The sequence below is a fragment of the Polypterus senegalus genome, chromosome 1 (genome assembly GCF_016835505.1).
Source record: "Polypterus senegalus isolate Bchr_013 chromosome 1, ASM1683550v1, whole genome shotgun sequence".
NCBI lineage: Eukaryota > Metazoa > Chordata > Cladistia > Polypteriformes > Polypteridae > Polypterus > Polypterus senegalus.
Window position 1 is genome coordinate 1,669,461 of NC_053154.1, and position 24,016 is coordinate 1,693,476.

At 39.6% G+C, this 24,016-nt stretch overlaps 1 protein-coding gene across 1 annotated transcript in view; it reads right to left on the reverse strand.

The window, feature by feature from the left end:
- LOC120517421 overlaps positions 1–24,016 on the reverse strand; it is a 47,731-nt gene that overhangs the window by 11,144 nt on the left and 12,571 nt on the right. Inside the window, exon 2 of the mRNA XM_039739751.1 lies at positions 22,384–22,662. Coding sequence (XP_039595685.1) covers positions 22,384–22,662 — 279 coding nt within the window. The remainder of the gene's footprint in view (positions 1–22,383; positions 22,663–24,016) is intronic.

The window sequence follows — 24,016 nt, forward strand, 5'->3', positions numbered from 1 at the left end:
TACATGAGCATCTTGACAGAGAGGTAAACTGAGAGAAGGGGAATGAAGTCAAGTAGAGCTAAAAGCCTTCCTGAACAGATGAGTTTTGAGTTGTTTTTTAAAAGAATTCATGGAGTCAGCTGACCTGATTAATTTCGGTAGGTCATTCCAGAGTCTGGGCACTCGCTATACAGCTGAAGGCCCTGTCACCCATGGAGTGTAGATTAGTGGGGGGGCACAACAAGATTGCCAGAATCAGAGGACCTTAGTGGCGGCAGGCACATAGTGATGGAGAAGGTCACTGATGTAGTTTGGTGAGGTTATTTAAGGCTTTGTAGGTTATTAGTAGGATTTTATATTCGATTCTGTAAGACACAGGGAGCCAGTGAAGATGGAGCAGGATGGGTGTGATGTGCTCGCTGCTGCTGGTTCGAGTAAGGACTCTTGCAGCTGAGTTTTGAATAAGCTGGAGCTGTGATATAAGATTAGAAGGGCACCTGCCAGCAGCGAGTTACAATAATCATGCGGATGTGATAAAAGCATGGACAAGTTTCTCAGCATTAGAAAAGGAGAGGAAGGAGGAACACGGATATGTTACGGAGGTGAAAGTAAGAAAGTTTCTTAATGTGATTTATGTGGGGGAATAAGAAAGGGAGGAATCAAAAATGACACCAAGATTCTTTGCAGTAGAGGCAGGTCTGATGAGATCACCACCAAGATGGACTGGGAAGGAGCTCATTTTATTAAGTTGCATTTTAGTCCCAATTTGCAGGAGTTCAGTTTTGTTGCAATTTAATTTTAAAGAGTTCTGCTCCATCCAGGTTTTAATTTCACTAAGGCAGGTTGTGAGCTGAGAAAGCTCTGATGAAGTTCCACTTTTAACATTGAAGTAGAGTTGAGTATCATCTGCATAAAAATGATAGCCCAGTCCATAGCTACGAATAATATGGCCAAGGGGAAGCATATAAATACAGAAGAGAAGAGGGCGAGGACAGAGCCCTGAGGAACTCCTTGTGTGACTGGCGCTGAGCTGGATCTGCTGTTGCCAAGACTAACAAACTCTTGCCTATCAGTCAGATAGGACTTGAACCACTGGAGGGCAGTGCCAGAGATACCCAGCATGTTCTCCATTCTGGACAGTAGAATGTCATGTCTGACAGTGTCAAATGCTGCACTGAGGTCTAACAGAATTAATATGCTGGTTTGTCCAGAGTCTGCTGCCATAAGCAAATCATTGGTTACCCGTAGCAGAGCAGTTTCACAGCTGTGCTGCACCCTGAAACCAGACTGAAAGGGTTCCATCAAATTATTAGTGGTTAAGTAATTGGTGAGCTGGGAGGCTACAACACGCTCAAGAACTTTTGACAGGAAAGGTAAGTGGGAAAATAGGCCGGAAATTGTTAAGATTGTCAGCATCAAGACCAGACTTTTTAACATTGGGGTTACAGAAGCGATTTTAAAAGTGAGCGCACAGAGCCAGTGTCAAGGGATGAGTTTATTATTGTTGTAACAGTCGGGATTATGGCATGAAGGCAGGATTTAAGTAGTGTGCTGGGGATGGGGTCCAGTATACAAGTAGTCAGCCTCATCTTACAAAGCAGGTATGACTGATGAGAACTTAGAGAAGGAGCTGGATGGAGTGGGAAAACAGTGAGAGATATAAACAGATGATGTATTTATGTTAGTTGAATTATTTAGATCTTTAATTTTGTTACGGAAAAAGTGGAGGAAATCCTCACAGACTTCAGTAGAAGAGGTAGTTGGGCCAGATGCAGGTTCGAGTAGTTTAATAACTACAGAAAACAAAACCCTTGGGTTATTGTGGCCACTTTCTATTATTCTGCCATAGTGGGTGTTCTTAGCAGCAGTTAGTGCTTCTCTGTAAGCTCTTTGGTGGTCAGAGAAAGCCTGGATGTGCACGTGAGGCCAGTCTTACGTGACATTCTCTCAAGGCGCCGGCCAGCTGCTTTCATAGATCGCAATGCTGAGTTATACCAAGGAGCTGAACGTTTAAAGGAAACCTCCTTATGTTTTAAAGGAGCTGTTTTATCTAATGCTGAATGAAGAGCTGAGTTATAGTGGTCAACAAGACTATCTAGTGTTGACGGAATAGGTGCAGACAGTAAAAGATCAGAAATGGATCCAGAAAGGATAGAGGGACAGATATTTTTAAGGTTTCTGTAAGAAATTTGTCGTTTACAGGTAAGAGGAGGGAAAGGCAGTGAGACAGTGAAAAATACTGCTTTATGGTCAGAAAGAAAGAAAGATAGATAGATAGATAGATAGATAGATAGATAGATAGATAGATAGATAGATAGATAGATAGATAGATAGATAGATAGATAGATAGATAGATAGATAGATAGATAGATAGTGTGGCGAGTCACTGGGGCTGCGACCTGGCCGGGACTCCTGTAAGGACCAGGAGGTGGCACGTATGTGGCCTCCGGGCCACGAGGGGGCAACCGCCCCGGGACTGATTTACTTCCACCACACCCGGGAAGATGGAGGAGGATCCCTCCAGGGACGCCCAGAGTGCTTCCGTGTGCTCTCCTGACACTTCCGCCACACCAGGAAGTGTCGTCAGAGGGAGCACCTGGAGCACATCTGGGTGAGAATAAAAGGGCCCACCTTCCTACAGTCTGGGAGCTAGAGACGGGAGTGGGAGCAGGACAAGGCTCCCGTGGAGAGAGGAAAGGCGGTCCAGGTACAGAAAGAGAAAGCCCGGAGGAGTGGTGTTTGCTGTTTGGAGCACAGTGTGCTGTGTGGAACTGTGTTTGTTGGAGAAAATAAAACGTTTGTTTTTTATAAAGATGCGGTGTATGTCTGGCGGTGTTTGGGCATGTCTCACAATAGATAGATAGATAGATAGATAGATAGATAGATAGATAGATAGATAGATAGATAGATAGATAGATAGATAGATAGATAGATAGATAGATAGATAGATAGATAGATAGATACTTCATTAATCCCCAAGGGGAAATTTACATACTCCAGTAGCAGCACACTGATAAAAACAATATTAATTAATTTAAGAGCAATAAAAGCGCAGTGCAAGTTAAAAATGCAAGGTGGAGAGTGTGAGGCAGGTATAACAGTCTATAATCTTGTGTAATGTTAACGTTTACCCAAGCAAGGGGTGGAATTGAGAAATTGAAGAGTTGCATAGTGTGGGGTCTCCTCAGTCTGTCAGTGGAGCAGGACGGTGACAGCAGTCTGTCACTGAAGCTGCTCCTCTGGCTGGAGATGATCCTGTTCAGTGGATGCAGTGGATTCTCCATGATTGACAGGAGTCTGCTCAGCGCCCGTCGCTCTGCCACAGATGTCAAACTGTCCAGCTCTGTGCCTACAATAGAGCCTGCCTTCCTCACCAGTTTGTCCAGGCGTGAGGCGTCCTTCTTCTTTATGCTGCCTCCCCAGCACACCACCGCGAAGAAGAGGTGCTCGCCACAACCGTCTGGTAGAACATCTGCAGCATCTTATTGTAGATGTTGAAGGACGCCAGCCTTCTAATGAAGTATAGTCGGGTCTGTCCTCTCTTGCACAGAACATCAGTATTGGCAGTCTAGTCCAATTTATCATTCAGTTGCACTCCCAGGTATTTATAGGTCTGCACCCTCTGGACAGTCACCTCTGATGATCACAGGGTCCATGAGGGGCCTGATCCTCCTAAAATCCACCTCCAGCTCCTTAGTCTTGCTGGTGTTCAGGTGTAGGTGGTTTGAGTCGCACCATTTAACTCTTCTCTGGAATTTTGCACTGCTTTGTCTTTTTTGTATCCTGAAGACCAAACCCTAATTAAGTTCTCCAGATGTGGTCTCACTAGTGAGTTTTAATCCTAAAGAATAACCTTTTTTGATTTGTGCTCCACAAAGTTGGGTAGATTTAGGACTTATGGCACATCACAGCACAAAGTCTGCTTTTATATGGGTGATCAATGATTTACTTAGTCTTCATTACTGCTTCAGGAAAACGTATGTTTGTTATCTCTACCTCATTTCTAAGTTTTTTCTATTTGTAGCCCCCTTAGTGTTGTTTACTTCAACAGTCACATTTTTTCAACAAGAAATGATGTTATTATGTGTAAAAGAGACATGAACATAACATATTGTATTGATGCAGATTTAGTATGTGTACTTTGTGTGACAAGTTTTCAAAAGAGTCACCAACACAAAGGATGATGCTGCAGTCATGACAGTAGAAGTGTTTGTTTCTCTGTACATTTTTCTTGTATTATTTTTTCTGTTGCCTGAGTTTGAGAAAGTGTAATATCAGCGCCTGATCTGCACGACTGAGGCCTTCATTTGTGTTATAGCAGGCCACCACAGTGCAAGTCTTAGCAACATCCGCATTTCCCCTGACATGAACGTTGACAGTTGCTGTATTGTGAACAGTCAGTCAATCAATCAATCAACTTTATTTAAAGTACAAAATCACCATGCAGCATGGTCTCAATGCACTGTACAAATTAGAAGAATACATGAGATATGATATAAAATAAGCAAATAAAACAGAAATTAAAATAAAACATCAATATTAAAACCATAATAAGTAATAAAATTGGAATTAAATAACATTAAAATATTAAAAGTTAAGGTATGTCAACAAAGGAATAAAAGGAACATTTCAAAGACAAAAGACCTAATTGGATTCTAAGGTACATTGTAATGAAGGGAGTAAAGGTCAGTTTTTATTCTTGATTTTGTAGAAGAATGGGACCAAAAGCCAGATTGAAATTTGTCAAAAATATTATTGTCAGACAAGTGGACATTAAGTTGATCAGCGACAGTCCTTTCAAGTAATTTAGACATAAAAGAAAGATTGGAAATTGTTCGATAGTTATTCAGAATCATGGGATCCAAGCTAGGCTTTCTAAGCAAAGGATTAATAATAGCAGTTTTAAAAGCGGATGGCACAGAGCCAATGGATAGTGACTTATTGATGATATTAGAACTAGGAGCAATTAAAACAGGGTCTAATATGCAGGTTGTTGATTTGAAAGTATGGAAAATAAAAAGTTATTATATTCATGTATTAGCATAAGTAGATATATTAAACTTAGTGTAAGCGTTAACATAAATCAGGTATGCCAAGCAAATAGTTAAATAAAGGCCCATGCCACATTTCTTTTTTAATTAAAGCTTAGCGTGAAACCACCAATATCTTATCAGACAGAGAACAGGGAGAACGACAGAGAGAGACCACCCGAGATCAGAGAGAGGGGGACACCTGCAAGTTGAAGGCTGGCCAGAAAATAAGTGGAGCAAAAGGTGAAGAGGAAAACGAAGGTGAATAGCAAAACACAGAGAATATTGGTGGTTTCCATAAGAACTTGAAAGGGGACAGATGAGGAAAGGAGTCAAAATAAGCAGCGAATGAGCTGTCTTGAGCGAGGTCAGGATGATAAGAAATGAGAGATGAGAAATTGAGTCTGCGTTATTGTTTATTGAAATAACGCTAAGTACTCTGTTTGCCTGTCCTCCGACTCCTAGAGCCTTCTATTGAGGTGAGAACCTCTGGTGTGTTTTCTGCCCTGACAGAAGCAGTTATCAGACTGAACAAAGCCACAGGGGAAACTAATTCAAATGGTGAAATCTGCAAGAGGTCCGAACTACAGTGCCACAAGTAGCCATCATACTGAGAGGAATGTAGACCATTGATTTTATCTCTAATCAAGTCAATCTTATTTATGAAAAATCTGAGAAATTCATCAGCATTGAATGGAGAGCTATGTGCAGGAGCATTCTGTTTGAGCTTGATAACAGTAGCAAACCAAAATCATGGATTATTGCTGTTAGTGTTAATCAGATCAGAGAAATATGCTGTCCTAGTAGCTTTATGTGCTCGTTTATAAGTTTTAAAACTTTCTACCCAGGCAAGATGAAAACCCTCCTGCTTTGTCATACGCCAGCGGTGCTCAAGTTTTCTGCAAGTCTATTTGAGTGCACAGATGTCATCTGAAAACCGTGGTGTGCATTTCATCTGAGTGAGGGTTTTCTTGTAATTAGAAGAGCAACAGAATCCAATGATGTAAGCAATGCAATATTTAGGTTATCTGGGAGATTATCAAGGGAATCATATTTTGTACTGCACGCATCAAGTATATCTGGTAGATGATAATTCACAATAGACTTCGCTTTACTGTCAATACTGCAGAAAGAATTTGTACCAAGCTCAGGACACTTAAGTGGAGTACAGAAAGATAAATTGAAAAAGACACAGAAAATTGCAACCTGTAAAACTGATGAAACATCAAGGTCCACTGTGTTTCCAAAGTTGTGAGTCGCATCCTTGACATGTTAGGTAAAATCTAAACTCACAGTGAGATCTATAAATTCCATTGCTTTAGAATCTGAACAGTTATTTATATGCATCTTAAAATTAACTAGTAAAATTATTTGATCATATTTGACAAGAGCAATTGAAATTAACTCAGAGAACTTAGACCGGAAATTGGAGTTCTGCTTTGGGGGTCTATAAATTGTTAGTACAAGAACATGTTGTTGAGTTCTGATAACTAGAGCTAAGTATTCAATACTTGAGAAATCTCCAAAGGTGCAATCAGTGCCGGTGAACAAATTAGAAAAGACAGTTGGAATTCCACCCCCTTTCTTGTGTTGTCTATCAGAAAATCAGAAATTAGAATCTGGAGGAGAAGCCTCAGTGAGAGTAGCTGAGGCAGTGGATGAGAGCCAACATTCAGTAAGAAACAAAAAATGTAGCTCATGTTTAGAAATAAAATCACTAATATAAAAACTCATACTAGAAACTCTTACTAATGTTCAATAGTGCAAACCTCATAACATGCGAGGTGGACATGGAGGGTACAGAGTTAAGCTTCTCCAAGATGATTTGAACTACATTTTGATGTTAGAATGCTAGAAGGTTTTGCTAGATTAATTTTGTGTGTTAAATTATAATGTTTATTTGATCTAATGTTGATTATTACAGAAATATTAGGGAGGCTCTCCCGATTGCCTCAAGAATTAATGGGGCTGTAACGGGAGCTGGTAAAACAAACAAAAGGTAAAGGAAGCAGGGGATCACTGGGATGGTCATCAGAGAAACTGTCAAAACCACGGGTGATCAGTCACTTCATAGAACAGTTTAACATTGAGTAAAATATGCTGTCTGCTAAACCTCGAGAACTGAAGGAATTAGAGTGAATTCTGTCATTCCTGAAAAATGAAGGACGATTTCGCAAAAGATAAAAATTGTCAATAAAGACTAAATTTAATGATGAGCAAGTCACCTGGAGCCATTTCTGCAGGCACAAAGTGCGACTAAAACATCCATGGGGTGGAATTGGACCAGAGATAAAAACAGTTTTCCCACAAGATTGGAGGAAGCTAAAAAGCTTGTTACAATAATGTTTTAAAATGTAAGACTTCCGGTCGCGGATGTTGTTGCACCCAAATTTTCACATTTCGCACAGATACATATTTGTTGAGTAAACTGGGTAGGTGTTACAGGATATCATCAACATTTGAGAAACAGTGGACAACAGCAAAACTTTTTCTGATGTTTCTGACAATTGAATCCCCCACGATCAGGGTAACTGGTTGGAGACGTCGCAGCACAGCCTTGTGGACATTCCTCCCAGAAGGATGCAAAGGTGAGGCCTTCAACAGCAGCACAAGGGAAGGGGAGCACTTGGTAGCAGTAGCGATCACTAGACTCTGAGCCCCACCGAGTCACGCGCTGGGACTTGGATACAACCAGCCACGCAGCAGGTGAAGCAGGAGGAGGAGATGTAAACATGGAATAATCCTCATGTTCTTTTAAAACAGAGAATCTTTTCCCCAGCTGAATACTGAACTATGTTTCAGGAGGCTGTCTTTCTTATCTTTCTACATGGTCTCAATCATTTTGCCTTTTTGTCACATGCCTATTTGCACACCATTGCAGCTTTATGTGACAAAAGTCACTGTTGTGTCTCAGGTAAGAAACTCAATGCAGGGCAGCACTCATAACAATTAACGGAAGTCTGGAGACAAGTTGATATGACACCTGCTTTATTTCAAACACGAGCTTCAATGTACAGTTAGGTCCATACACATTTGGACAACTTTTTTCTCAGTTTTGTTCTGTACATTACCACAATGAATTTTAAATGAAACAACTCAGATGCAGTTGAAGTGCAGACTTTCAGCTTTAATTCAGTGGGTTGAACAGAACAATTGCATAAAAATGTGAGGGAACTAAAATATTTTTTAACACAATCTCTTTATTTCAGGGGCTCAACAGCAATTGGACAAATTAAATAACTGGAAATAAAATATTAATTTCTAATACTTAGGTTGAAAACCCTTTGCTGGCAATGCCAGCCTGAAGTCTTGAACTCCTGGGGCCTCATGTATAACGCCGTGCGTAGAACTCGCACTATAACATGGCGTAAGCACAAAAGCCGAAATGTGTTTACGCACAGAAAAATCCAGATGCAGGAATCTGTGCGTACTCCAACTTCCACGTTCTTCCGCTACATAAATCCCGATCAGCGTGAAAACTACGCTTCGTGCACGCATTATGTAATGCCCCAAATCCTCCCAGAATTACGCCTATTTGAATATGCAAATCAATATAAATTGCCCTTAAGCGCAGCCTTCTGTGAAAAGACAATGGGAAAAGCACGGGGAAAATATAAGAATTTCAGCGAATACCAAGTGGAGGCAAAGGAAAAACATACAATTTGTTCAAATAAACTGTGGTATAATCAACAAAAGGAAGTTGATCGAGTGACATAGCGTGTTGGAGAAACTTGAAAGCTCACATTCACAAAATCACACAGTGCGGAAATAAAAAGAAATCACATATCAAAGTTGCCGTGAAAAGAAGAGTTGTAAGCCCACTGTCTGAGTGTCATATGAAAGTTTATTAAGGTACAGAGAAAAAAGGCACACAGTGGGGAAAAAGCTCGAAATGTCAACTTCAATCTCGACATTTCCACTTTAATCACGTAGTTTATTTTGTCATTAAAGTAGAACATTATAAACTTCATCTTAAAATCGTTTAATTAACCAGTTTCTCCAATCACATCGTAATTAAAGTAGCACGTTAAATGCTTTGTTTTGTATTTGATCTTCTATATGTGCTCTATGTGTGTGAATCACTACTTGCTTCTTAAACCGGCTCTCTTCCTCCAACTGGACACAGAGTCCATTACATTTGTGATATTACAGCTCTCTGAATAACTAAAATACTGAGATGTATACGTGATGTCATTTTCATGATGATAGGAGTTAAAGCACGTTATTAAACATGTGTTTCACTTCGATGAAATAATTTATTGCAGCAGTACTCAGGGCGGCTCTAGGCTTGTGGTGGCACTGGGCAGAGGAAGAATCGGTGGCTCCTTAGCGCCAATGTCAGTAAGGTAGCTTATCACGGTGGATGGCCATGTCCGTTGCAGACACTGCACAGCAGCCTCGTGCTCATGACACAAGCATTTAACTTTTGCCGAAATTTGTCGCTGCGTTTTTAGCTGTGTTGTTATTTTCTCTTTCTGTTTTATATTCAATATATATTGGCGTAGCCGTCACTGCAGTCAGTGCTTTTCTTTCCCCAAGTAACCGATCGCCACACAATCAGCTCTGTAATAGACGTTAAGCCATCTGTAAGCTTAGCGCCGATTCTTCAAAACGTTTAAAGAACATTGAAATATCTTTTAGTACATGTTTAATTATTCTATCCTTCACGACACTCCCAGTGAAGAATATAGATTATTTAAATGAAGTTAAAGTTTTATCTGTATAATTTAACAAACATATTTTGCTGCATTTCACCTTAAAAATGATATCGTCATCATATGTAAATACGCGCTTTATAAAGTGGCTCAGGTTGTGAGATATTATAACTGTAGTGCAAGTTTACAGTGTGGTGATTGTACTTATAAGTCCAAACAGTTCTACAAGGTGCAATTGATTGAGTGCATTTAAAGTTCTTGGGATTAAACTGTTTCTGAACCGCGAGGTCTGTACAGGAAAGGCTTTAAAACGTTTTGCAGTGGCTGAGACAGCGTGTCCTTAAAGCTGTATACCGATAATTCTCTTTCCGATCAGCTGCTGCTGTGATTCACACTCAGATACAGTGATATAAATACTCCAGTGGTGCAGTGAGAGTAATATGGAAAAAGATGATCCGCTGTGGCAACTCCTAACGGGAGGAGCTGAAAGAAGACGGAGAAGAAGAAGAAGAAGGAGAAGTGAGAGTAACAACGCTAAAGCAGTTATGGTATTTGGAATACTATGGCTGTTCCCTGGACCATTATATTGTTATGAGTTAATTACAATCAGATGCATTACACTAATAAACAATATGCGGTTAGTTTCTGTGCATTTATAAAGCCGCGTCATGAAAATAATGAGTAATCACACAAGAACAGTACCATTGCTTTGACGCTGGGTGCCGCCAGTTTGCAAAACCGGCGGAGAACTTGCGTCGACAAGGCATGAGGTACCGTGGAAAAGTGCGTGGCTTTACGCCAAGTGTAGGTTTTATACATCGCGATTTGAACGTGGAAAAGTTCTTACGCAACATTTCTGTGCGTACGCACCGTTTATACATGAGGCCCCTGGACATCACCAGATGCTGGGTTTCCTCCTTTTTAATGCTCTGCCAGGCCTTTACTTTCAGTTGCTGTTTGTTTGTGGGCCTTTCTGTGCGAAGTTTAGTCTTCAACAAGTGAAATGCCTGCTCAGTTGGGTTAAGATCAGGTGACTGACTTGGACATTCAAGAATTTTCCACTTCTTTGCTTTAATAAACTCCTGGGTTGCTTTGGCTGTATGTTTTGGGTCATTGTCCATCTGTATCATGAATCAATTTGACTGCATTTAGCTGGATTTGAGCAGACAGTATGTCTCTGAACACCTCAGAATTCATTCGGCTGCTTCTGTCCTGTGTCACATCATCAATAGACACTAGTGTCCCAGTGCCACTGGCAGCCATCACACTGCCTGCCTCCACTGTGTTTTACAGATGATGTGCTATGCTTTAGATAATGAGCTGTTCCACGTCTTCCTTCTCCATACTTTTTTCTCCCCATCATTCTGGTAGAGGTTGATCTTGGTTTCATCTCTCCAAAGAATGTTTTTCCAGAACTGTGCTGGCTTTTTTAGATGTTCTTTAGCAAAGTCCAATCTAGCCTTTCTATTCTTGAGGGTTATGAGTGACTTGCACCTTGCAGTGCACCCTCAGTATTTACTGTCCTGCAGTCTTCTCTTTATGGTAGACTTGGATATCGATATGCCTACCAAGCCCTGGAGAGTGTTGTTCACTTGGTTGGCTGTTGTGAAGGGGTTTCTCTTCACCATGGAAATGATTTTGCGATCATCCACCATTGTTGTCTTCCTTGGACGTCCAGATCTTTTTGCGTTGCTGAGTGCTTGCTTTCTTTCTCAGGATGTACCAAACTGTAGATTTTGCCACTCGTAATATTGTAACAATTTCTGTTTTTGCAGCTTAAGGATGGCTTCTTTCACCTGCATGGAGAGCTCCTTTGACCGCATGTTGTCTGTTCACAGCAAAATCTTCCACATGCAAGCATCGCACCTCAAATCAACTCCAGGCCTTTTATCTGCTTAACTGATAAGACATAACGACGGACTTGAACACACCTGCCATGAAATAGCCTTTGAGTCAATTGTCCAATTACTGTTGAGCCCCTGAAATAAAGGGATTGTGTTCATAAAATGCTTTAGTTGCCTCACATTTTTATGCAATCGTTCTGTTCAACCCACTGAATTAAAGCTGAAAGTCTGCACTTCAACTGCGTCTGAGTTGTTTCATTTAAAATTCATTGTGGTAATGTATAGAACCAAAATGAGAAAAAAGTTGTCTCTGTACAAATATTTATGGACCGAACTGTATATGAGAACAGTCTGATGTAATCTAATAAACACTGGATAGATGTATTACTTTATATGGATATACTCTACACCAAGGTCTGGTATATAACTGGAATAAACAACCCTTTTATTGCCAAAATAAAAGTCCCTTTCAAAAACAGGCAAAACAACAAAAAAGTCACCAGGCATATCATGACAGTTCGGTCACAGAGTACCATACACAGTTGTGCTTGAAAGTTTGTGAACCCTTAGAAATTTCTATATTTTTGCATAAATATGACCTAAAACATCATCAGATTTTCACTCAAGTCCTAAAAGTAGATAAAGAGAAACCAGTTAAATAAATGAGACAAAAATATTATACTTGGTCATTTATTTATTGAGGAAAATGATTGAATATTACATATTTGTGAGTGGCTAAAGTATGTGAACCTCACGGATGATCAGTTAGTTCGAAGGTGAAATTCAAGTCCGGTGTTTTTAATCAATGGGATGCCAATCAGGTGTGAGTGGGCACCCTGTGTTATTTAAAGAACAGGATCTATCAAAGTCTGCTCTTCACAACACATGTCTGTGGAAGTGTATCATGGCACAAACAAAGGAGATTTCTGAGGACCTCACAAAAAGAGTTGTTGATGCTCATCAGGCTGTTAAAGGTGACAAAACCATCTCTGAAGAGTTTGGACTCCACCAATCCACAGTCAGACAGATTGTGTACAAATGGAGGAAATTCAAGACCAGGAGTGGTCGACCAACAAAGATCACTCCAAGAGCAAGGCACACGTGTAATAGTTGGCGAGGTCACAAAGGACCCCAACTGAAGGCCTCTCTCACATTGGCTAATGTTCATGTTCATGAGTCCCCCATCATGAGAACACTGAACAACAGTGGTGTGCATGGCAGGGTTGCAAGGAAAAAGCCACTACTCTCCAAAAAAAAACATTGCTGCTCGTCTGCAGTTTGCTAAAGATCACGTGGACAAACCAGAAGACTATTGGAAGAATGTTTTGTGGACGGATGAGACCAAAATAGAACTTTTTGGTTTAAATGAAAAGCGTTATGTTTGGAGAAAGGAAAACACTGCATTCCAGCATAAGAACCTTATACTATCTGTGAAACATGGTGGTGGTGGTGGTATCATGGTTTGGGCCTGTTTTGCTGCCTCTGGGCCAGGATGGCTTGCCTTCATTGATGGAACAATGAATTCTAAATTATATCAGAGAATTCTAAAGGAAAATGTCAGGACATCTATCCATGAACTGAATCTCAAGAGAAGGTGGGTCATGCAGCAAGACAACGACCCTAAGCACACAAGTCGTTCTTAAAGAAGAATAAAGTGAATGTTTTGGAATGGCCAAGTCAAAGTCCTGACCTTAATCCAATCGAAATGTTGTGGAAGGACCTGAAGTGAGCAGTTCATGTGAGGAAACACACCAACATCCCAGAGTTGAAGCTGTTCTGTACGGAGAAATGGGCTAAAAATTCCTCCAAGCCGGTGTGCAGGAATGAGCAAAAGTTACCGGTAACGTTTAGTTGCAGTTATTGCTGCAAAGGGGAGTCACACCAGAAACTGGAAGCAAAGGTTCACATACTTTTGCCACTCACAAATATGTACTATTCGATCTTTTTTTTTTTTAATTTTATTAATTTTATTGCAATCATTCTGAATCAATCAGTTTTTACAAAAAGCAGAACTGAGAACAAATCGACCCCCACCCCTGAGAGAGAGAGCAAGGCAAATGGAGTAAAACTTAAGGCTTGTAAACATACCTAAATTGATAAGTTTGATAAGTTAATAGAGATGAATGGAGAAGAAAAAGAAATACAGAAATAATTGCTTCCTCTGTGCTTTAAGAGGTTATTTTAAAATATTACTGATTAGATCCTGCCATGTTTTGAACAAAGTCTGTACGGATCCTCTAATTGAGTATTTGATTTTTTCCAGTTTCAAATAGTATAAAACATCAGTTTCCCACTGACTTAAAAGAGGAGAGTTTGGGTTCTTCCAGTTTATCAGCATAAGTCTGCGTGCCAAAAGTGTAGTGAATGCCATCACAGTTTGTTTGTCTTTCTCCACTTTAAGCCCCTCTGTGAGCCCACCAAACACAGCTGTTAATGGGTTAGGAGGGATTGTGAGACCGAGGCTGTCTGAAAGGTAATTAAAGATTTTGGTCCAGAATAATGTTCATTTGGTGCAGGCCCAAAACATGTGACCCAGCGAGGCTGGGGCTTGGTTGCAACGTTCATAGGTTGGATCATCACAGCCCTGGAAACATTTTGGAGAGTTTTAGTCGAGACAGATGTGCTCGATATATAATTTTGAGTTGTATAATTGTATGCTTTGCGCATATGGAGCTCAAGTGAATTCTCTGCATTGCTACTTTCCACTTCTTTTCCGATATATTAATTGAAAGATCTTTTTCCCAGTGTCCTCTTGGATCTTTATAAGGGAGGGACTGTAAAATGATTTTATATATTGCAGAGATGGTGTCTTTGAGTCCTTGAAATTGAACAATATTTTTTCCAGCATGGATGAGGGTGCAAGACGAGGAAAATCAGGCAGGTTCTGTTTAACAAAGTTCATGATTTGAAGATAGTGAAAGAAATGTGTAGCTGGAATGTTAAATTTGGAATGTAATTGTTCATAGGATGCAAAGACGTTGTCTATATAAAGATCTCTAAGCAAGTTAATCCCAAATTTTTTTCCAGATATTAAAAACTGCATATGTTTGTGAAGGTTGGAAAAGGTGGTTCTCTTGCAGAGGTGCCACAGATAGAAGCTTCTCTGTCTTAAAATAGTTTCTACATTGGCTCATATTCTGAGTGAGTGAAGCACAATTGGGTTATTAGTGTATTGCCGATAACGTGTGTTTATTGGAGCACAGAGCAAGGAATACAAAGAAGTACTGCAGGATTTTACTTCTATTGCGGACCAAGCTTGTGTATGTTCTTCTATTTGTGTCCCGGTTTTTATCGCTTGTATGTTTGCTGCCCAGTAATAAAACTGGAAGTTAGGTAGAGCCATGCCGCCTTCTGCCTTTTGTCTTTGTAGGGTCACTCTTTTGATGCGTGGAAGTTTTGAGTTCCAAATAAAAAAAGGAGCTTAGGAAGAATATTCATCTTAACAGTGTTAATTCTTCCAGCTAGAGTGAGATGAACGGTTGACCATCTATGCAAGTCTTGCTTATTTTTTTCCATGCAGACGTCGAAATTTTGTTGATAAAGAGCTTTGTGTTTACTTGTGATGTTTACCCCGAGGTATTTAAACTGTTCTTCAATGATAAAAGGTAAGGTATCTAATCTAATATTATATGCTTGAGAGTTCACTGGAAAAAGTACACTTTTATTTAGATTAATTCTGAGACCAGAGATCTTTTGAAATTCTGTGAGTGCTGTTAAGACTGCTGGAACAAACTTTTGTGGGTCTGATATATACAGTACCATATCACAAGGGGCATCCTTGTCTGGTACCACATTCTAGTTTAAAGTAGTGTGAACAAATGTTGTTGATACAAACAGAAGCTTCTGGATTGGTATACAGTAATTTGATCCATGCACAAATGTTCGGTCCAAACCCAAATTTCTCCAATGTAAAAAAAAGGTATTTCCATCCAATCATTTCAAATGCTTTTTCTGCATCCAATGATAAATTTTCTGGGGTGTTTGATTTAGGTGGTGAGTATATTACATTAAACAGGCATCGAAAATTTGAAGATAAGTGTCGGCCCTTGATATATCCAGTTTGATCTTGTGATATTACCGAAGGGAGCACCTTCTCCATCCTTCTAGCTATGATTTTTGAGAGTATCTTAACGTCATTATTCAAAAGTGAAACTGGTCTGTATGAAACACATTGTAATAAGTCCTTATTTTGTTTCGGAAAAACTGTGATTAATGCTTGGCAAAAAGTTTGAGGAAGAGTTTGATTGTCTCTGGCTTCTGTAAATGTTGCTAATAGGAGGGGAGCTAGCTGAGCGGAGAATTTCTTATAAAATTCTGCAGGGCAACCATCAGAGCCTGCTACTTTCCCGCCTTGAAGTGCCTTTATAACATCTAGTAATTCTGATAACACCAGAGGTTTATCGAGTTCCTCCGTACTGGTATCTGTAATGTATCCAGAAATGTATTAGATTGTGTATTGTCTTCTTTAAACTCAGTAGAATATAAGGATTTATAGTAGACTCTGAATGTGTGCATTATATTTTTGTGGTCGATGATTTTGTCTCCGTTCGTGTTCAGTTTCTTTAGTGGTCAAGAGGTTTAATTTTGAATGCAAAGCCTGCCTTTTCCTACGTAGAGCCTCGCTTGGAAGCCTGGTATGTTCTTCATCTATTCTAGTAATTTTGCTTTTTACCTCTTGGTTTCTAATTTATTTCTGTGGGAAAGATATGAGATAATCTGTCATCTTGAGAAGGCCTTAAGAGTTTCCCAGAGTATTCCTGCAGAAATCTCTGAGGATGTATTTGTCTCTAGGAAGAAGCTGATTTGTTTGGAAATAAATTCTGTACAATTCTCATCTGCTAATAGAAGCGGGTTGAGACACCTCTGCGAGGTGAGTGCGTGGGGCATAGTAACTTTATCTCCAAGATCAGAGGTGCATGATCAGAAATAACAATAGCATCGTATTTGCAAGATTTAATCAAAGGCAAGAAATTATTATCTATAAAGAAATAATCAATTCTTGAGTAGCAATGATGTACTGATGAGTAGAAAGGATTTGTTCTTGAGTTTGGGCTTAAAAACCTCCAGGGATTTGATAAGTTGTGATCAGTTATAAACTTTGTAATTATCATTGCAGTGTTAGATGTTGTTCCCCCTGTGATAGAAGTCCTATCTAAGAGTGGATTTAAAACACAATTAAAGTCCCCAGCCATTATAATTTTATGAGTGTTCAAATTGGGAATGGATGCAAATAAATTTTGTATAAATTCCTTATCATCAACATTAGGTGCATAAGCATTTATCAAAATCATTTTACAGTTAGATAAGTCTCCCATGACCATCACATATCTCCCTTCAGGATCCAATACTACATCTGATGCTATAAATGGTACTGTTCTATGTATAAGAATTCCCACACCTCTAGTTTTCTTTGTAAAACTAGAATGGAACATTTGGCCAGTCCAGTCCTTTTGCAGCTGGAACTGATCCTTGCTTAGTAAGTGGGTCTCCTGTAAAAATACTATTTTAGCGTTTAAACTTGTTAGGTGAGAGGGTACTTTCTTTCTCTTTAATTTGTGATTCAGGCCTTTAACATTCCAGCTTACGAAGCTAACTGTCCCATCATGGAGACATTGATTCTGAATTTTTGATGTAATTTTATAGTCTTAACTGGAAGTGAGACAACTTCAGCCTTAATTTCCTATTTCCCCAATAGTTATTGCCATGCAACCTATTGTTACATTGGTAGTTATAATTAGTAAAAGGATAGATTAGATATAGATATAGCTTGCTCTCTTTCTCTCCCCCCCTTAACCCCCCACCCTCCCTTTTTGCCTCCCCAAATATATTCAATCATTTTCCTCAAAAAATAAATGACCAAGTATAATATTTTTGTCTCATTTGTTTAACTGGTTTCTCTTTATTTACTTTTAGGACATCTGATGATGTTTTAGGTCATATTTATGCAGAAATATAGAAAATTCTAAAGGGTTCACAAACTTTCAAGCACAACTGTATATCAGTTTCACTAATCATGTCTACGTCTCATGACCATCACTATCACTTGATTCAGCTAATAGTTCCTTTCAATTTGTTCCAAACCTGGCTTTACAGATTTTCATTTATGTGCCATTGTGGTTTAGTTGAAGGCTCCGCCTCATTCATGAATATTGATGAGTTACCTAAAAGTTTTGGGGTTACTTTTGCAGCATGATGTAATTTTATCCACTAGAAGGCAGCAGAATATTGTCCTGAGAGTTATTCAGTCTTTACACTGTAATGGCTGTTCATTACTGTGACCCCAATTCTGAGTCAGGAATAACTGTAATTACATCGAATTCTGAGCCTGACGAATGCTAGGGGTTAATGCCAAAGAGGTTCAAGGACTCTTATGTAGCCATTCACTGTGATGAAGGTCAGTATACTGGTAGTTCTGACCACTCTCCATTGGCTTCTGGTGAGGTAGACGATACAGTTTAAGATGCTGCTGCCCACTTTGGCTCTCCATTACCTCACTGAATTTCTCTGTCCAGTGTCTGTATCCGGGTGTTTATGATCATCAGGACAGTAACTTTATAATATTTCACATTCTCATTGTAATTCAAAGGCAGATTTCAGCAGCAGCCCCTCAGCTTTAGAACAGACTACCACTGTTTATTAGGGGACCACCTTCTGGCCGTGCCTCTGTGGATCAGCTCAAGGAGTTTTGTGAGCTTTTGTTCTCTTCTCATTCTGTGTGATTCTGTTTGGATGTGTTTTCATTGCTTTATTTTTTTATTGTTTGTTTATTTTGTGATTTTTAGCTTCATTGTGTGCTTTATGATATTTAATAGAACTTTGTTTAACTTTGGCAATAGAATTGTGCTATAAAATGACCCTGACAATGTTGACTGACACTTTATGGTCTCCTTGCTTTACATGGTCGGCTCTGAGTGACCTCGTCTGCTTGCCGCTCAGGTGGCGATCTCCCGCTAAATGAAGTGATGAGCACTCGAGTTCTGTGGTCACACGCCATCCAGTGTCACAGATCTGTTCATCTCAGTCAAACTGTAACAAGTCGTGTGTTTCAAAGTCACTCCGAGTCAGTGCTGTGCTGCTGCTCAGTTAATGCAGAACTTGGTCATCATCAATCCATAGTTAGTGTCATTTCTGACACTTCACCAAACACACAGACAAAAACAAATAACACAGAAAAAATATAAAATGAACCAACACTATATTTAGATAAATTAAACCATCTTAGATAAATAAAGTCTTAATGGAAGTACACGTTAGCTTCTTCTACTAAAAAAAATACACCACAGAGCAGAGGTGAGGAGACTCAGAGAAATAAGCCTGCTTAGTCCAAGCAGAGGAGACGGCATGGAGACCTCATCCTGGTCTTCAAAATTCTCAAAGACATCAGTAATGCAGATGCAGCCAAATTCTTAGGACTAAATGGAGGCTCGTGTACTTGTGGACACCCTGGGAAATTGTGCATTTAGGACTGAAGCCAGGAAGAACTTCTTTACGTTAAGAGTTGTGGGATCCTGGAACAAACTGCTGAGCCATGGAGTTGAAGATGACACCTTGACAACCTTTAAGAAAGATCTGGACAAGATGTTTGGACAGCTGAACTATTAGATAAACAAATGAGTGACATATGGACTGAATGGCCTCCTCTCGTTTCTTGAATTTCTTATGGATTGGCAGCTCTTCATATTGTGGAATGTTAGATTTTTAAGGACTAGACGTGATTTTGGCAGCACAAGGAAGAAGTTTGCTGGGTTGAGGTCTGCTGCACACATATGTCTGTTCTGTTAGCAATAACTCAAAGATGATTGAGCAAACAGTTTAGGATGGCAGACTCAGATTTCCTTGTGTCCCCTCATCCTGGACACTGGATGTGAGGTTCTTGTCAGTTTTAGACCACTTTCTTCTCCATTATTTGTTTTATTCCGCATAAGATGGTAGTCATTTTCATTTTCCTTTTTTAAACTAGCATGATTTGCCTCCTTTTCGCTACTTCAGTACTCCTCACACTCTCCAAACTCCAACACACACATTACTTTGGCTCCTGCAGGTCCCCATTATGCAACCACTAGGACTTATACTATTTGTAGTAGCAATCATATTTGCTGAAATTAATATTTTGCACACTCAGAAAACTAATACAAGGTTAATAGAACATTTCAGACCTTACAATGAATCTGCTGATATGCTTTGTTGTTTTCTTACAAATACTAATTTGTCTTCCTCAAAAGACATGTTGAAGATAAGAATTGTTCTAATAGGTTAGATGTGTCAGTCATAGCGGACCTGCCACTAGAAAGCCTGTGATTGGTTAGGGTCCATGCATACTTAATCTACGTATTCACTATTGTGATGGCTTACAAGTCGACACTGAGGTGGACCCCGTAGAGCCTTTGGTACCACCGCGGTGCTGCTGATCTAAATGTGGCCGTGTCTATCAACAAGGGTCTTACTGACTTAATCCACCACACAGAGAGTGACACTCGAGTTTTTCTTGAAGGAGACATTAAACACCTGAGTATGATGACAAGAACAGAACACGTTTAATAATCAAACTGTACAAAAGGACCACTGTGTCCAGTGACTGTCAGAACTTCTATATCAGAAAGAACAAGCAACCAGAAAGTCATAAAAAGTGAAAAAGTACAAACCTGACTGTAAAGAAAAACCTGCAGTTAGAATACTGACTTCATTAGCATCATTGTTTTAAGTTTAAATTCCTAATCATAAATTATTAAAGGAAAAAGTCAACGTTGGAAACCCATAATAAAGAAAAACAAAACATGAAATTCAGACTCGTCATAATTACACCCAAGAAAAGTTCTGCCCGACTTCTCTGTAGCAGCCCTGCGCTCAATACGGCCCTCTGCTCGAATGTCGCTTGTTAGTCTGACTTTGGATATTTCTGTTTCAAAATGGCTGTGTGTCAAAAATTAGTTAAAACATTTGCAAGTCTATTGATTAACCATTTAAAACATAAATGACAGTAATGTGTTTTTATTTCTATTTCCTGCACTCTATTCTGTGCTACTTGTAGGGTTTTAAGGCCCCCATCAGTATAATAACCTCATTTAGACGTATTTTTTGTTTTGCTCTAAATTTGTATAATAACACAGTCATCCGTGTTTTGGGGGTCTACAGCACACTATAAACATCACATTTTTTCACCGATTTTTTACTTGAACCCACATCTCCTCACTAATGTGGCTCATCTTCTACATGAAGCTGCTCCTATTCAAATTCTTTCTTATGCAGATGCCATTCCTCTACCTTTCTGATTTTGCCTTTATTTTTTAAATAACGTGTTTCAGAACGAGTCAATGTCCATCACCAGAAGGTCCTGAGAACAGATGGATACCTCAAAGTGTCATTCAGCCCTGCCTATGAAGTGCAGTCTGATAGCTATGAAGGTGAACTACAAACAGCATGTCTGTCATATCTAGCAGCATCCACCATGACAGAGCGACATGTCCTCACACATACTGTCCATCAACTACCAATCAGATACAAGGAGCTGAGGTGTGGTGTGGTGGCTCAGAGGACTCCAACTGGTGTTTTGGTGGTCCTCTAAACCAGGGGTTCTCAAACTTGGTCCTGGGGACCCCCTGTAGCTGCAGGTTTTTGATCTAACCAGATTCATAATCAGTGACAACACCTGATCACACTGATCTCATTTAATTAGCTGATATTATTTTTCCTCCTCCTCTTATTCTACATTTAGAAAAGCATAACAGAATGATTTTTATATTTATGACATTTAGAAATATTTCTTTTTTTGCTAGAGATTTAAATGCTTAACTCCCTTTTATTGATTTTATTATATTTTGCCCTTTCTCTGTGCAGTTTGCTCCCTTCATTGTATCTTACTAATGACAACAAGCAGAGCAGAGCAGACAGCCAGGCAAACAACACTGAATAATAAAAGGCCGCAACTACTTTAGCGTCAGACCCACTAATTAGAAAATAATGAATTAAACAATTAGAACACCCAGCAAAAAACAGAATGTGAATCAAGATGAAAATATTGAGAAAAACAAAAAAAAAAACATTATTACCATATAACTGCTTGGCACATTTTTATATATATATATTGTCACGCACGCGCCAATAGGGGGCCGCGGACGGATCTAAAACGGTATCGTGAATTCTCATGCCAGAAGGGTCTGATGGAGTACTAACTTTCCTCTCTTGTTTCCACAGAAACAAAGACGCACCCCGCCATGAAGTAGTCTGAATCAGCACCCACGCACCACTACTTCCGCCCTTCCTCTGCCAGTCCCTGATGACGTCACCAATCCCACTATCCACCTCGGCTCCTACCCAGCATGCACTACTTCCGGTCCCTACTCATAAATGCTCCCACTCCGCCATCTTTGGCCGGTCAACTAAATGGCACGAATGTGCAACCTTGACTGTATTCACTATTATTTACTAAATTGTTTTTCAGTATACGGGGCCGGAAACCCCAAACCTTTACAGTTGTTTTTCTTTTTATTTTACAATATATAAAACCAAACCTAGTTTTCTAATTTCTACATTTTTCCAAAAACAACTGGAAAAAAATTTTCACTTGATTAGCCCAGGGGTCCAATTAAAAACAGAAGCTGGTTGGAACAAAAACCTGCAGCCACAGAGGACCCCCAAGACCGATGTTGAGAACCCCTGCTTTAAACTATGGCTGCTGCCACTCTCCTGACTTTTGCAGGGGCTGTCAGTTATTTAGTGACCACTACTGACCCTTTCAGTGATGTTGGCCATCTTAATTCCCCTTCTACCCCTGATATCCCCTCACCAGGTGAGCAGTTTGTAATAATCAGTCTTAAAAGTAGGTGGGTTAAGGCTCAAACTGTTCATAGTACATTATCAGAACTCATTTTGACTTACCTTGAAATGTTGAAGAGGGTTCTGATAATGAACTGATCCAGGGCTGACAAACTCTCACTGTACGTGTGCCATTGTGTTACATCCTTATGAAGATACTTCTGTAAAAAACTGAAGTCCACCTGACTAATCCAAGATGTGTCTTTGAAGTCCACTTTATTTGGCAGGGGTCCAAAGAGTTCTACAAATTTATACAGATTGTAGCCTCCTGTAATTCCATCATACTTTTGACACAACTCCATCATGGTTATGAATGATTTCTCATTAAATCCTATAGAAAAACTAAAAAAATGCAAAAATCAGAAAAAAAAAAAACTGAAATGAGAAATGATAAAGTCATGCATTACAAAGACAGGACATTTTAAAGCACAGACCATGATGACCTGGAGTCTGATAGACTTGAAGTAGAAGTGGACATGTAGGTGTGCAGTCAATGTGGTTATCAAAGGAGTTCATCGATAAGACTTACTGAGCTCGGTGCCCTGCTCTCATTACAGCTCTCTTACAGAGCTTCTAATTCAGGCTGCTAACCATATGTTGTCCAAAAAAATTAAGAAATTAATGTGAGGAACATTAAAATATCCATAGCCAGATAAATTGTATTATTAGAGGACTGATTAAGGAACAGCAGCAGGCCAGACGACTGGAAAAACAATCATGGAGTCCCAGTTTATTAAAATTGTACTAAATAACCAACATGTTGGTGTGTCTGAAGTTCTGTTGACACTTGACATGAGGATGGTAGGATTTGCTTTCTTATTTTATGATGAAAAAAATGTTTCTTATAAAAACACTTCTTGTAAAAAAAAAAAAAAAAACCTGCTTTACTTACCACATACCAGTCAGAAGCATTAGATAAGATCTGTTCTACTCAGAGATCACAGATCAGAACCAGAATAAACTGAGAACTAAGAACCTCAACATACCACTTATAAACACACAAAGACAAAAAATCAAGTCTGACCTAACCGAGGGTTACTGTGAAAAGCATAGAAGTCACAAGATCATAATTAATGCCTAAACAGGTCAAAGGGCATGACACCTGAACATGGCGGGGAGTCAGCCCTAAATTGTCGTGTCCCATTGGCCCAAGACTGCCATACATTCTGAGAAACTCAAAGTCTTTTTCTGACTCTTTCATTCCATCCATCCAGAAACTGTGACGGGTCAGAGGCCAGTCAGTTTACTAAGATGAAAGAGACAAGTGGCAGTCCAGCTCAGATTTCTGAGTCTCAGTCAAATCCTTCTCCAAAAATGACTTCTGTCTGAGGGATTGTTGCGCACATGACCATAACCTTGTGCAGTTCATGCCACTCTTTTAGCAGGTTAATATGCAAAACTTGTATGGGCTTCTGCTGCCCTGGAATCCTAAGTTTATAATTCACGGGAGACATACGCTCTTCTATGACTGCCAGACCCAGCGATTCAGCCCGAAATTGATGTGGATCCAACAGGATCAATACCAGTACACAACAGTACACAATCCCCCTTCTTAAAGTCATGAAGTTTACTTATCTTGTCATAATTACATTATTGTGCCTCTTGTTCACCTTAAAAATGTTCCACCACAAAAGAGGACAATCTGGAAATCTGTTCCTGCAGTGATACGACCCTGTCGGCAAATCTGCCCTCTCGA